General features: G+C 39.6%; 1 protein-coding gene across 3 annotated transcripts in view; it reads left to right on the top strand.

Annotated features, from left to right (window-relative positions):
• Positions 1-6,504, top strand: part of Ppm1a (protein phosphatase, Mg2+/Mn2+ dependent 1A) — a 34,690-nt gene extending 28,186 nt beyond the window's left edge. For all 3 annotated transcript variants that reach the window (XM_055595292.1, XM_055595294.1, XM_055595293.1), the window contains exons 4-6: positions 2,719-2,827; positions 4,680-4,737; positions 5,638-6,504. In XM_055595292.1, coding sequence (XP_055451267.1) covers positions 2,719-2,827; positions 4,680-4,737; positions 5,638-5,667 — 197 coding nt within the window. In that variant the 3' untranslated portion in view covers positions 5,668-6,504. The remainder of the gene's footprint in view (positions 1-2,718; positions 2,828-4,679; positions 4,738-5,637) is intronic.
• Positions 6,505-15,667: the final 9,163 nt, after the last annotated feature.

The raw sequence follows: 15,667 nt of genomic DNA, 5'->3' as shown, positions 1-15,667 counted from the left end.
TTCATTCATTGTTGAGTGTACTAGTCATTGCATTTCCTCTCACTGTTTTCAAGGGTCTTGTAACTTTTCATATCTTAGGGTTTTTTTCAATGTTTCGTGTAGATAAAACAGTTAAAGTTAAAAATAATTAGGATGTTACAGAATGATGGGTCTCAATTGCCAATTAGTAGAAAAACATGACACCAAAAAATATGTATGGGGTAAGTTTCTATTGATGTTTTGGCACTTTAACGTGGCTTAGATTTTATTGGTATAAAGAAATAACAAGTACCTTAGTATTTTCACTATGAAATGGGATCCAGTTTTTTAAATGAATTGCTATTTTTCTCTTAAGTGTGCTTTATTTTAAAGTAAGTTTTGGTGGAATTATTGAACATTCACCACATATAGTTTTATTACAGTAATATTTCATTTTATCAAATGAGAGTTGACAGATTGCACTCCACGTGGGCAGAGTTTATATTGATAGTCAATATTTTTGCTATGTTCACATGTTATACCATGCAGTTGGAGGTAATATGTTATAACTTAAGTATGGTATTTTTAGATCAGATGAGATGCAACTAGAAAGAAAATAATGTTAAAGCTGCTGTTATTTAAAGGCATAGAAAGAATGTAACTTTGTACTGTAAATGATGTATGTCTTAAATGAAGATACACAACTTCTAAAACAGATACCAGATACCTTTTTCTTTCTTTAAATACATGCCTTGACTAAATTGCTGTGAGCTGCTAAGCCTCATTTTATTTGCTTTCAATATATTTGGCTTCTGTGTCCACAACATTGGAAAGGACAGAGCTCCCTTTCTCCTGTTGTGTTCACCTTAACTGAAGGGGAGGTGGTGAAAAGATTGCCTCCTCACGTAACCAGACTGCTGTTGCACTGTGGTCCATAGGCAGTTTAAGATTATACTCACCTTTGTGTGGCCTTCCCATCACTGCTACCGTACCGGTCTGACCCCTGAAAAGTTGCTAATGCTGAGGGAACTAAGAAGTCCTTAAGCTTCAATAAGGAGGGTGAGGAGCAGATAATGTTTGTGTCTGGGTTTGTGAAACAGAATTCTTGACATACATATTTTTAAGAGAGCACCAAGTCTTTTAGAGTCTATTAAAATGTGTAGTCCAAGACCAATTAAAACAATTTTTCTTTCTGTTCAATACTTTTCTAGAAGCCAAAGGAAGAGGGATAGTGTAATTGTTCAGTTAAATGATTGTCCCTCATCAAATAAATCCTAATTGTTTCTAAAGCTTTTATTATTCATAAAATAATTTATTTTCCTGTATTCGCAATTAGAATATCCAAACTTATATTTTAATGAAGATGTAAGCTACATCAAATACAGTGGGGTTTTTATTTAGAACCAAAACCATCAGTGGTTGAATTTATCATCAGTGTTCATTTCTCTTGTATCTAGAGCTCTACGCAAACGATTGTATGGCTTACTTAGTAGATGCTGTGTTGTGTGTTACACTTTGAGATTGTGAACTTGTGTAGCTTAGGGAAGCATCCAACCCCCATATTTTTGTATAGTAGATTTTCTGCACTAGAACCATGTAGAAAATCAATATGCCAGAATGTTAAAGATGACACAATAAAGGAACTTGGCAAACCAAATCTGAGATCCTTGCTTTTTGTTCAGGTTTAAGACTGCTTCATTTTGTTAATTTTTTTATAAAGGAAAAAAAGGCATAAAATAATAGATGTTAAAATTTGGCCTTTATTTTAGAAGGACAATTATGAACCATGTAAAGAGATTTTATGGGTAGCAATGTCTATTTAACTTGTGCCTTTAATGGTGAAGTAATATTTGGAGGCTTGGTCAGAGAATGAAGTTTTTATATGTGTTGTTATTTTCAGAGGTATTTACAGATGGAGAACTAGGATGATAATTTCTTGCCCGGGTGGCAAAGAAAATACCATTTCTTGATGTAAATATTGAGAAACAAAAAAGTTGCAAGTGCCTTTGACTGAAATTTGCACTGAGATTAAAACATGCTGAATCTCCAGATAACGTCTTGTACTTAGTTTAGAGTTGGGGTAAGGCTCTGTGTTTCACAACTTGTGATGTTTGTGATAAGAATGACACCAAATCTGCAGCTCCCTCGCTGTGCCCACCTAGTAACTGAGGTTTTGAAACGAATCATCAAATCATTTTAAATGCAGCTGTGGAGGGTTTTTTAAGTCTTTCTGTTCTTTTTTTTTTTTTTTTTTTTCTGTCATGAAATTTAGACCTTTTTCATTTAAAGCCTTGCTTAAGTAACAAATGGAGGGAAAACAAATGGTATTTTAAGTGTTGAGCTTTAATTTATTTAAATATGTGTTATGTATTTACAGGGTAAAGAGCAGAAAAACCTGTATCTGGTATAAGGACAGAGTTGCACAGTAACTAGTCAGCATCTTAAGAAAGAAGATCTTCATTTGTGCACACACACACACACACACACACACATATGTCCTTGATTGTATAACACCTCATGTTAACGGAAAGAAATCTTTTCACATTTTTATCTTGCTTTCTTTCACTGAGGTTAATACTTTGTGTCTTTTTCTGCATCCCTTGGTCTTTCTAGGATCGGTGATAAATGTTATACTAGTTTAGAAAATCTCAGGCGTAGTGAAAGTAAATATTGTCTGTGATAACATAAGATACCTTTGTTTCAGTGTTTTAAATATTGAGTTTTGATAACACTTACAAAAAAAGTACTTCTGATTCCCAGAAATCATAAAGAAGCAGGGGGAAGGAGTCCCTGACTTAGTCCACGTGATGCGCACGTTAGCAAGTGAGAACATCCCCAGCCTCCCACCAGGGGGTGAATTGGCGAGCAAGTGAGTATGTTTGCATGCTCTTGGCCTTTAGATAACTGCATCTACACCTAATGCCCTGTATCATGTGTGGCCGATTAGGAAATGTACGCGTTTGGGTTGAATGTCAGCGTGTGTACTGAGGGTCATCCTTAGTGGAAGCGTGGGTGACATGAGGTAATACAGTGAAAGGATATTTTAAATGAAATTATATGATCCCACAAAAGTATAAGTGGTCCTAGTAGTGGTGGGCGCTCTCCTTTTTTTTTTCCCCATTGTTAAACCCTTAACACTTTAAAGATTACCTTCAATTTGGGCAATGTGTCTACATGTCTGTATTTCCCAATGTTTGGTTTATTGTTGATTAGTGTTTAGTGTCAGAAAGGGTAGACACTTTTTTTTTCTTTTATGTTGCTTTGTAGAACCATATTAATTTGTGGTAGATATTAAGCTTATATCTGTAGTTAGCAATACACATTATGGAATTCATGTGTCTGTTTTAATTTAGTGCTTGGCACAAAGGGATATTGTGACCATTTCTTTTATTTTCTGTAGTTTGTACATGTAGTATAGTTTTTTTGATCATTTTTACCAGGAATTATAAAAGGCCCTGTTGAATCCTTTATTTATTTATTGTTTTTATAACTCTTAGTTTGACTATCATTGATCTGACTATCTAAAAAAATTGCTTCCAATCAACTTTAGAATGTGAAGCCTATAACTTTAAAAGCACCATTACATCATAGTGTGAGTGTGTGTGTTTGGTATGAATAAACCTGAATAAAGTCTCATGTTTGCTAGGGAAGTTGGGACCCTTTTTTGAGCTATGATCTTATGGAAGCCTGGCCTGGCTACTGACTCAGGTAGTCTTGCCTCAGCTGAATGTGCTGAGATTGTGGCTTGTTCCATCACACATGGCCAGATTGTAAAACACTATGCAGAAACCAATCCCTATACTTGTCCTGGAAGTATTCAACACTGTAGTTTTTGTAGCTTTTAGAAGGAGTGTTAAGAAAGGCAAAGATGAAGTGTCCAGTGGATTGTTTCACTGTGACATGTTAAAGCTGTCGTACTGTGGTGCCACTCCTAACTAGTATGCCTTAAGATGGGTATTGGTGTGCTCACTTGGAGCCGTCTAAGTCAGCTTAGATAGAAGTAGGCCCATACAGACGGTTAGTGCTCAGGTACATGTGCCAGAGGTTACAGAAGGTAGACAACATCTTCCTCTGTCGCTCTCCTTACTTGTGAAATTGGTCCCTCACTAAACAGAACTCAGCAGCTAGCTGACCTGTAAGCTCCGGGACTCCACTTATTTCTTCCTCATGTCTGGTGCTAAAGGTCCAGGCACAGGGCAGTTTGTGCGCGCTGGGATCCCAGTGAAGGCCTGGGCTTGTGCTTGGAAGGTAGACACCTTTCTTGCCAGCTGAGCTGCTAAATCCCTAGGCTGAATTTTTGGGGGTTGTAGGTTATTTTGTTCCTTTTTGTTTTTAAGCAGCCTGGTGGCCTCCCTTTGGTCCCCAGAACCCATATAGTACAGACAGAGAACAGACGCCTGCAAACTGTCCTCTGACCTCCAAACACATGTACACACAGTAGTAATTGTTTAAGAAAGACCAGCCAGTGGTTTGTTAAGTAAGTAAAAGAAACTATAACTTCTGTCTAGTATTTCCTAGATCAAGCTGTTACTCCATTTTAGAGTAACTGTAGCTCTGCCTTAACATTGGGACTCAGGTGTCTTAAAGACAGGCCAGGTGTTGGCAGCAGGATAAATGTACTCAAAGAGCAAGATTAGTTTCTGAGGTTTTAACTGGGTTGGGGTTATTAAGCAGGGGTTTACTTTCTGGAGGATTAACTTTCTGCATCTTTTAACATCTAGGCGGAATGTAATTGAAGCCGTTTACAATAGACTGAACCCTTACAAAAATGACGACACTGTGAGTAGACTTCCCTCCCTCTTTTCCCCCTCCCTCTCTCCAGTCAGTGCACATCCTTCCCTGGGGAGTTAGACACATCCTCAGTGAGTACTTTGAAGTCTGCTTGCTCTGGTCTCTGCGTATACCAGAATCCCAGTGACTGCAAACATAGTGATGGTGAGTGGCCACCTCTCTCTGAGAAGAAAGAAAGTCTCTTTTTAAGCCTCCGCATCAGTCAACTTCAAAAGACCTACCTTCACCAGTTTGGTTGTTTTTTTTTTTTTTTTTTTTCTTCCAGTTAGGAACCACTTTGCTGAGAATCCTGGATTATTCTGAGTTTTCTGAGGAGTAGCCCTAGATTCAGTGTTCATCTCCACGAAGCATGTTTTTGTCTGCAAATACCTGAGTCTGAAAGCAGAGCCCTCCCTGAAGTCTCAGAGAAGTCTCTTTCTCCAAGCCCTAGCGTGGCAGAGTGGCGTAGTCTCCCTCTGCTGTCAGCTTACTGTCTGACTGCCACTCTCCCCTGCTCTGCAGCCCTGTGAGGCTCACCTTAGCCTTTTTACTCCCGCAGTGCAATAAGTTTAATGAAAATGGACTCTCATGAAAAGATAGGTGAATTTTGTTGGTTTAATGATTTATTTGTTCGTCTTCAAAGTGTTTTTCCAAACGAAAGAATTTATTTATTTACTATTTTTTTAATAGAAAATTTTAGTTGGTGGGGCCAGACCAATTTTTTATTTTTTAACAAAACAGTTCAAATACTAGTATTTCATGTGTGCACATACATACTTTAAAAGTCAAATAAGCTCTAACAATCAGTGTTATAACACCTTATCTTTCTGCATTATCCAGAAAGTGGTACGTTTTAGCATCCTGAAGTTTTCATTGTAAGCCTTGTTTTGTTTCTTTTCCTATGTAAAGGATTCTGCGTCAACTGATGATATGTGGTAAAGCTGCTCACCCAGGCGTGGATTTACCTTCGCCTCCAAAGGAAAGTACAGCTCAACTTTGCCGAACCTTTTACATTCATCGTCGACTTTAAGCAAGGGGTCCGACCTGACACGGGTGAGGGACTACAGCTCCAACGGTGGAACAGCTAGCCCAGAATGGATTTTTTTTTATTATTATTGTAAATTTGAGACTTATGTAAACGTGATTTCAAACCGTAATTCATGTTGTAAATCAGACTCCAGCAATTTTTGTTGTATGATTTTGGTTTTTGTAAAGTATAATTGTCCTTGTACAAAGTGCTCATATTTAATTATGAACTGCTTTGAAATCACTATCAATGACGAAGGAAACGTTGGCTTGTTGTGTGACACAACAGATGTAGTCATGCTGTGTTTGGACTTGGGGTTGGGATAGGGGAAGCAGCAGCCACATAGCTAGATGCTCATGTGCAGCTGATGATGAAGAATTCCAAAAGCTTACAAAGCTGTACATCCAGGGAGTATTGAAAACTGTCTTTGTGTTCTGGCAAGGCATTGGCCTGTTGATAACGCCGTTCCTTCTTCCCTGTCTCTAGGATGTCCTCTCCTTGTAGCTGAGAGTATTGCAGCTGATACCATATATTCAGGAGAATATCAATTCTGGGCTAAAATGCCTTGATTTTTTTTGCACCTCTTTATGAGTCCTTACATTTAATTACTAATTGGTAAGCAGCAACTTCCTACATAGTAGGAGACTGCCACATTTTTTTTCCTATCATGATTGGCTGGGCCTGCTGCTGTTCCTAGTAAGATATTCCGAATTCCATTTTATCAATAAAGCTTGGTTTAACAAACAAGAGATTTAATCATGTATGTGTAATTCCTCTTTTACCCCGGCTTTCAAAACCCCATGTGGGGTAAATGGGATGTTCCTCCTAGGGAAAGATGCTAGTCCCCTTAAATTGGATGATGGCGTTACCCCGGGTGCAGATGGATCAAAAGATTGACGTCTGTGTCGTTTCCTAATCTGTTTTAAAATGGGTTTCTTTCAGGCTGCTTACTTTTCATTAAGATGTGCGTCAGCTTGAATTTACCTACTGTTAATTAAAATAATTGTCAAAGTTTGACAATCATAACACTATGATAGATGTGTGTGTGTTGAATGTGTGTTTGCCTGTAACTTTTAATTGATCCACGTCTTTAGAATCTAAGAGGTTAAGATGTATTTGTGATTTGAAATATAGCATGTCGATAATATTTAGCTGTTGGCCTTTACAAATAAACTTCAAAGCTTAAGGAATTGTAGATATAAAATACCTAATTTAATTTAGGCTTAAGCCCCTCCAACTAAGCATGTAAGAGTAAGTTTCAGTCTGTCACACTGTAAAGACTACTGTTCTATACCTTCTGTATCTGCCTCTCTAGGGTGAGTGCTGTATTTACCACCACACTGCTGACTCAGTTGGTCAGATGTCCCACTAGGAAACAGTTAAAATGCAACGTCAACTACAAAGTTACAACTTTGTGTACAGAAGCTATTATAATACATTTCTTTCTATTTGTTTTTTTCCCAAACTTGGAAATAAACATGTCTGTATATCCAGCCTCAAAACCAATGTCAAGCTAAGGACACAGCAGGAAAGTACCATGAAGTGTAAGACTTCAGTAGCTAGGACACCAGTGGGCTCTTTGTTACCCCTCTAACTTGTGAGGTAAATAAATGTAACTTCATTGTATTTTATTTACATCTTAGTGTAGCATGAATGGAGAGAAACTGAAGTACTCTTTATACTTAGAAATTTATAACAGCCGGAATATAGAACCAATTCCAGAGTTAACTTACAATAAATGCTTAATGTCTACATGTGTGGTGGAGTTGGGAATATGGTAATGTTCTAAGCTGTGGCTTTGCCGTGATGTAAATGTGCATTTCATGAAAACCAGTGCTTCTAGCATAGGCTGGCCTCTTGACTGACAGCTGAAGCTGAGATCCTGATGGGTGACCCAGTTTCGTTTTTGAAATTGAGACTTCTGTGATGGAAAGCTATGTATCAAACCATAGCAGCTTGGTTAGAGCCTTGTTATCTGAGATTAAACAAAACAACAACAAAAAAAGAGGAAGTTAGAATATTCTCATACCAAAGGCTGGAGTAAAAAACAGCTATGATCTGAGAAGACTAAATCTTTCACTTGAGTCAGCACATACTAATGCAGCTTTGCATTACAGAACCACAGGATGGAGGCGTGCATTATAAAAGCAGATTATGACTCCTTCCTAGGAAAATGGCCGTGGTGGAAGCCAGCAACACTTCTAGAGGGGGACATTTGTGCCTGCATAGAACACTTCATTTTTGATCCCCATCCTCTTTCCTGCTAATTAACTTTCAAGACAAATGCCTCATGGGGTTTTTGGGTTTTTGTTTTTAATGTGGAGGGGAAAAAGTTCTTGTGTGATGGTGACATAACATGCAGAGTGTGCTTTCATGTCAGTGGGAAATTCAGCTCTGCTAACTTACCATTAAAGCTTTGTGACTCTCACTGTTTCAACATTGATCATAAAAATAAACTAAGCTGGGTGTGCTGGCGTACACCTCTAGTCCCAGCACTCTGGAGACAGAGGCAGGTTGATTTCTCTGAGTTCCAGGCCAGCCTGGTTTACAGAGTGAGTTCAGTAAAGCCAGGGCTACGTACAGAAACCCTGTCACATCTGATTCTCACTTTTCTTTTGGAACATTCTTCCCTGGATACCAAAAGCGTCTCTCATCAGCATAAACTAAAAACCAAAGCGGTCCCTTTTTTTGTCTTCAGAACACTTGTCAGACATCTGCAGTCACAGTTCAACTCCAGCTGTGTGGCTGCTTAACTTTATGTCACATGGTATTAGGAACTTCCGGCAGAAAAGCCAGGTATGGGGGCTGTGCCTTGGTTTTAGCACCTGGGAGGCCAAAGCAACAGGTCATGGAATTTAAAACGAAACTGGGCTACAAAGAGACACCCTGCTTGAAAAAAAAAAAATAATAATAAACTAAAGAATAATGAGTTATCTGATACAGATAGTTTGAATTACAGTGCTTCTTACAATGGCCATGTGTTTGAGCACGTTAAACTAGCTAAGCTCAGCTTTTTTCTATGTATTGTTAACAAAACACTGTTCTAGGTTAAGTCCTTCGGGACTAGAAAGAGATAAAGTAGGTCCTTGTTCTCAGGGAGTTCACATTTGGGCAGAATTTAGAATCTAGTGTATGTGCTGTAAGCGGAACATTAATACAAATACAAACGTATTGCCCGCCTCCTTCTCACCCAGGACTTTTTTCAACTAAGTAGGTCACCACCTAGAAGAGTTAGTTGGTGCTTCCTTTATTTCCCAAAACTGTTTTATTTTCTTCTCCCCAAAAGTTGAATTTCATCCAATAGAAAATTATACTCGGCAAAAGAGTGAACTGGACTGCTGAGGTATGTCTCGGAATCTCTTCAGAGCTCTTGGTTATCTGTAAGAAGTGGCCTTGACTTTTCCTAATGACAGCAGCAAGTCACAAGTAATGGACGTCCCAGCGGCCTCTACCCTGCAGCATGCAGGTGGCGCCTGAGCTTAGAGCCTCCTGTAGATTCTGCCGGACTTCCGTAGCACTGTGGTCTTCATGGTGCAGCGCTAGTGTTCTTAGGAAATTGTTGCGCTTTTTTCCCTCCCTCTTAATGTGTGTTAGTATTTAAGTGGAGCCATACCTGCCCATCCTTACTGAACAAATTAACCTGGGAGTTTAGCATGCGGAGTCCAAAAAGACTGATGAATTGGTTTTGTTTTAACTATTAATTTCATGGTATAATTCTAGTTCAAACTTGATGATTTTACAGTATAAAATTTGGTATTTGAAAGAGATGTAAATACAATATTTCAGCATGTGGATGTTTGTCATTGAGGTTTTTCCTTGGAGGAACCTCCAAGGATGTTATATATTCTCACATATTATGGTAATGACATGACCATTTTAAATTTACTAGATTCCTAATTAGTTTTTTCAGGTGTTTGAAAGTCTTCACTTTTAGAAGCCTTTTTTTTTTTTTTTTTTTAACTTCTTACCCTACAATGCTGTGCTGTGGGTTTTGTTTTGTGGTTCTTTTAAATTTTGTAGTATTTCAGAATGTGTTTGAAATATTTAAGAACATGTTTTCTAAATGTAGAATACTTTATTGTGTTGGTCAGTAGCTCAGCTAAATGATATTCTACAGGCATTGGCTCTGCTATATTATCAAATGAGCATTTTTCATTTAGGGTCAACTCAACAGTTTTTCTCTTCTTTTATCTGCTCTGTATTCAGCTACTGACTTCTGCTCTCTTCCATTTAAGTAGCAGGGTGGAGTGTTGCAAAAACTCAGAATGTAGCCTGGTGGGGTAGCACAGGCCTTTAATCCCAGCACTTAGGAGGCAGAGGCAAGCTCTGAGTTCAAGGACAATCTCAACTACACAGACAAGCCCTGTATCAACTCCTGTGTGCACCCCCCCTCCAAACAAAACAAAACCCAAAAAAACTCAGTTGGTTGACGAATTTCATGAGGGAAGTTTACTTAAATTGAAATAACATTAAATGACCATTTTTCCTCATCCTTTGTGAAATATTGTCCCCCTTCTTCCATTTCCTCTCCTCTCTCCGTGCCCCTCCAACTTCTTACTCGAAAGAGGCCGAGTCCATTCTCTTGAACAAGAAGAGCCATGTATTACTCATTAAGACCAATTCATGCTGTGTTACATTGGGCTGAAAGCAGGAAAACTTGGGGTATAAAGTAACGGGGGAGGGTCGGGTCACTTTGATTGCTTTAAAGTCCATAAAATTGTCATCTTTGGACCTGGCTGTCAGTGTTCCAGAACTGACTGTGCATCACAGAAGCCAGCCAGGGGCAACTTAGTTTACTTCTCTGATTTGTTGATAGTCAATACAAGCAACTGAGACAAATGCCCAGTGTTTTCACCCAAACCCATCCATTTGCCTCTTCATTGCTCCAAATCCCAATTTCTACCGGCTGCCTCCACATTAAACTAAATGTTTAGGAGAACTGTTCATTTTATATCGTCCTGACTGATGAAAGAGTGCTCAGTAATATTGTGTCTGTATGGTCCTGTCTGAAATAGGCTAGTCTGTGTACGAGATTGGGTAGCTGTAGGACAAAATTAGATCTTGACTCCATACATTGAATAGCACAGGTTTGTTATTGAGGGGCTTCCTAAACTTCTGGGTCTCAGCCCTTTGAGATGTGAATCTGAGGGACTGCACCCAGGAAAATGCCTATAACTCCCCAAGAATGTCTTTGGCCTGGCCAAGACCGTCTGGTATCATGTAGGGCACCCTTCTCCAGCAGAGCCCCAAATATTCCAAGAGCATAAAAATCTATCAGAAGGAATTGTTTGCCTTACTTTGAAAAGAGTAGAGAGGCAGGTGGGCACCTGGCTGGAATTTGGTATTAATGTTGGGGTTTTTTTGTTGTTGTTGTTTTTATTTGTTTTATTTTGTTTTTCCTAAGGGCCTGTGTTGTAGGAACCTATTTGTAAAGGTGGAAGCATGGTGATTAGGCTAGTTTTGGAGGTTGATGTTAAGGTTTGCCACTCTTGAAACCCAACAAAAGGTGAAATGGAAATGGAATGTTTCTGGCATGTTTCTGACCCCCTATAGTGTTGGTGAAATATATCAATGCATTAGCTGTGAGTCTCACTCAGGTTTTAAAAGTCTCGTTAAATACTAACTTAATTTCAGATCCTAAGGAATTAAATACTTAATAAAAATGTTTTTAAAAGGTCTTACTTAGAAATGTAGATGACTAATGATTGCTACAAAAGATACCATAATTACATTGAGAAATAATTGTGAAATTTGTTGCCAAAATTTCATGTTCAGTTCTAGCTTGATTTGTGTTTGTGGGACTAGAAACAGAATTCATTGTTTTACCTGGCTAGCCCTTAACTCACTTCGTAGCATATCTGCAGGCAAATACTGTGTACCTATGATGCTCAGCACTGATTAGTTTCCTAGTTGTAATTATTTCACTTCATTTAGAAGAGTGTGTTAAGTGGGGAGACGTGTACATGTTAAAAGCATGTTGCATTATACATAAATTCAGTTTTTTTTTAAACTTACCGATGTAAGAACTGCAGAAATATTTTCTTAAACATACTGTGTAACAGAATTCTCCACTTTGCAGTTTATGTGACCCACAATTTTAAAGAAATTCCGTAAATGTATATTTTGTATTATGTACCATTTCCCAGTCCAAAGAAAATCTGTGAATTCAGTTCTAATTTTAAGAATGTACTTTTGTTTTCTAGAGCTTTGAAAAATTGCATTCAGCCTGTGAATGGTTACAGATTGTATGTGAGATGAAAAGTAGAAATTTCGGGTTTGCAAACCCAGTGCCACGAAATAAAGCAGGCAATTGCATAATGTGGTGTTTATGACTGTTTGCTGCTGCAAGGAGCGTGTCTGCTGTGTCGAGACCTGGGAAACGGTGATGGAGTGACGCAGAGAACTCTTTCCCTAGTGGAGCTTGGTGAGTCGACCGATCAGATAAATCAAACCGTTCTTCGAAGTAGATTTGAACTCCTGATTTTAAGGAGATGATTGGTAGCCACAAAGTTTGGGTTGATGGTTATGGCTGTTAAAATATTCCAGAAAGAAAGAAGCCATTAGTTCTTCATCTTGGACAAGAGACTGGAGATTGTACGTGGTCTGAGGAAGGACTGTCGGCTGGTAGCGGTCCTGGAGTTGTGTGTGGGTGTGCACGTGTGTGAAGAGAGGTGCTTGCTGTATGTGTGAGAGAGAAATGTGAAGGGAGGCGTTTGTGCTGTGTGTGAGTGAAGAGAGGCACTTGCTGTGTATGAGAGTGTGTATATCTGAAGGGAGTCATGCTGTGTGTGTGTGTGTGTGTGTGTGTGTGTGTGTGTGTGTGTGTGTGTCTGCCTGAAGGGAGGCATTTGCAGCTCCTTCTGATGGCCACAGCAAAACCATCGTGTATTTACCCATGTCTCAAAATGACCCACAACTAGAGGTTTGAAAACTGAGCAGGTGGCTAAATGGAAGCTCTCTAAGCTACCAGCTTCTCTTCCTCAACTCTTACTAAAGTCGAGTATTTCGAAGTGTTCTTTTGCTTGTTAGCTCTCAAGAGCCCGGGCTGAACTTTCTGTCAAAGCAAATGTGATCCTAGTTGAAGATTATATCCTTGTATTACAGGGCAGGTTTGCCACAAAGCTCACCACGTGGCCAGGAAAAAGACTTTGACTCGCTGGTTGCCAGCAGTCAGCAGGAGATTCATGTTGTGTGTTTGTGTTCTAAGGGCTTTTTATAAAACTCTGTTTCATGATAATAGGTGGGTTGTTGCCTAAACAGGATTATTTACTCCAAGAACGTCATGGCTGTAGGTTTTAGGCATAGGCTTGGATCTTCCAGACCAAAGTGCTCCATCTACAGCTGTCCCTCCAGCCACACACAAAGTGTCTTCCAGAAGTTAGTTTGACCCGTGAGGATTTCCAATACTTGACCATTATTGATCTACAGTGATCATTTTAAACTCTTCAATTTGATACCCTTTGAAATGAGTTTTCAGCCAACCAGAGGGTCAGTAGCTAGTATTTCTCACTGTTTTTATATGTGTGCCTTTGGGATGGGTGGGAGGTTTCAAAAGAAAAATGCACACACAGGCACACGAATGAGCAAGTTTCTAAGTATGAAGTTTTGTAATAGGCAATACTATGTTTATAAAGTGTCAATCTGTGAGTCGTTTTTCCAGGTGAGGGAAGGAAATGGTGTTTTACTATTGTTTTTGTCTTGGTAATGACTGGCAAAATTGTGTAGAATTGAAAAATCAAAGGGTTTGCCAGTTTGTGTCTTTTGTGGTTCAGGGAGGTTCTGTATGTGCTTTGCATTATATAGACATTTCCAGGTTATCTGCTCAGTCTATCAAACGGTCCTGAATGTGCGTTTGATTCTATGTAAGAAAAGATTTTTTTTTTTAAATATACTCATTGTTTATTATGCTAAGGACATACTTAACTTTGAACTACTCATAACTGTGGAGACCTTTTTAAAATAGCAATTTCAAAAATATTTCTAGAAAAGATAACCGACTTTTTTTTGGGGGGGTGAGTTAGTAGATACAGTATATAGTCCAGGTTTATAGGAAGTGATTTTTTTTTTAACTTGTCATTAGGCAAAGTAAATAAATGCTTGTGATTGACATAAACCCCACCCAGTCTTTGCGTTTCCTTAGGCACCCTGCTGCAGTGAGCCTTAGAATAAAAGTGGCCTTAGCATTTCCTGAGTGCAGTAAAACTGCTTTTGTGTGCGTCACGGAAAGGAAATGGACTTGGCATTCTTTTTAAATGTTTACTTGCAGTCTAGAGTCAAAACCCTGGCCTGCCTTCCACACCATCCCTTGTTTTTATTTTAAATGTGCACATTTCCAGACTGCTTTAGGACATCTGTGAGTTCTTCAGAAGCTTGCATCTTTACCAGCCGCTGGGGTCCTTCTGCCAGTGTTCTATCCTTCTGTAACTCAGTGGGATGGTTTGAGGTGTGTGTATATGCCAATATCCTTATTTTTTTTTGTTCAGAGTCAACTCCACCGTCAGCTTGACCTTCAGAGAGGCTTGTGGGGTTTGGAGACCAGACGGATCTGTCACCTACCTGGACATGGTATTGGTAAAAGCGTCAGCCCAGGAGTAGCAGGGCTTCCCAAAAGGATTTCTGTCCCCATAGTGAGCCAAGAATGGAGTGTTGGGAAGATTACTTGGTTGGAACTGCCCTTTCTGGTTTCCTGAGCTGAATGTCAAACAGGTTTGTTTGAAAATTATTTGCTCAGGAACAAAAAGTGGGCTCTTCATTGGGGAAATAACGGTGCTCTGCAACTTGAAGTTATTTAATGAAGTCGACATTTTCCCGTTGGATGACGAAGAAACAAAGGGAACGTGGAGAAAATGGTGCTAGAAGGCGGTTGTTTTAAAGTTAAACAATTTCCACTTTGTTTTAAGTTGAGAAAATACCACTGGTATAAAGTTAAAGTAAAATTAGTTGAGGCACCATAAAGCATCCATGTGCCCCGAAATAGGAGGTCACTATCTGTCATCTTGTGTTTTAGTCTCTTCAGCCTCCACCAGCTCCTCCTGGGGCTTGAATCAGAGGAAGGAAGGGACGGGCAACTTCAGTCGTCATCTGTCACTTGTGGGTTCTAGTATGGAAGCAATTAAAGTTTCAGAAGATGCCCTTCTGTCACTACACCCCTGAAGCAGCGGTCCGCAGCTGACCAACAACATAGAATGACCGGGAAGCTTTGCAGTAAATGCTAGGTTGGAAAGTTACAATTGAAAGTTAAACTCTTCCCCCAGGGATCCTGCACCCTCCCTTCTCCTTGGTGGGATGAAGGCATACCCATAATCTTGGGGCAGGAAGGCAAGATGATCAGAAGGTTAAAATCCTCCGATGGATACCAAGTCTGGGGCCACCTGGGTAACAGGAAAAACCCAGTCCTAAAGACATCTCTGTGTTGCTCTGCAGTGCCTCTATGTCTGGTTCCTTTGGCTGCCTAGACTCACCCCCTTTCTCTTCTGCCTTGGCCACACATCTAGATAAACCCCAGCATATATCTGTCTCACTCCAACCCCAGAATCTTACAGATATTTGCTCTTGATGTCGCCCCTACCTGGATGGTTTCATTGGCCAAAGCAAGTCACATGAGAGTTCAAGGAAAGCTGAGAGAACACACCCTGGTCTTTCCTGAGGGATCCTGTTGGCATTTGAACTGGTTTATGTTTGTGTGGGGACAGAACGAGAGATTGGTCTTCTGCATGCTGAGAATACATTCTGTCCCCTACTGTGCCATTTAATTTGTGGGGGTTTTGTTGCTTGTCTTTGGAGGAGGCTTTTCAACCCTGGCTGGCCCAGACCTGTAAATCAGGCTGGCCTTGAACTCAGAGATAGGCCTACATCCACTGGAATGCTGGAATTAAAGGTGCGCACCACCATAATAGTGATGCCATGACTGTG

Source organism: Psammomys obesus, unplaced genomic scaffold (genome assembly GCF_907164565.1).
Source record: "Psammomys obesus unplaced genomic scaffold, mPsaObe1.curated_primary_1811, whole genome shotgun sequence".
Lineage (NCBI taxonomy): Eukaryota > Metazoa > Chordata > Mammalia > Rodentia > Muridae > Psammomys > Psammomys obesus.
The sequence above is the reverse complement of the archived record's forward strand: the minus strand, read 5'-3'. Positions and strand labels throughout refer to the sequence as shown.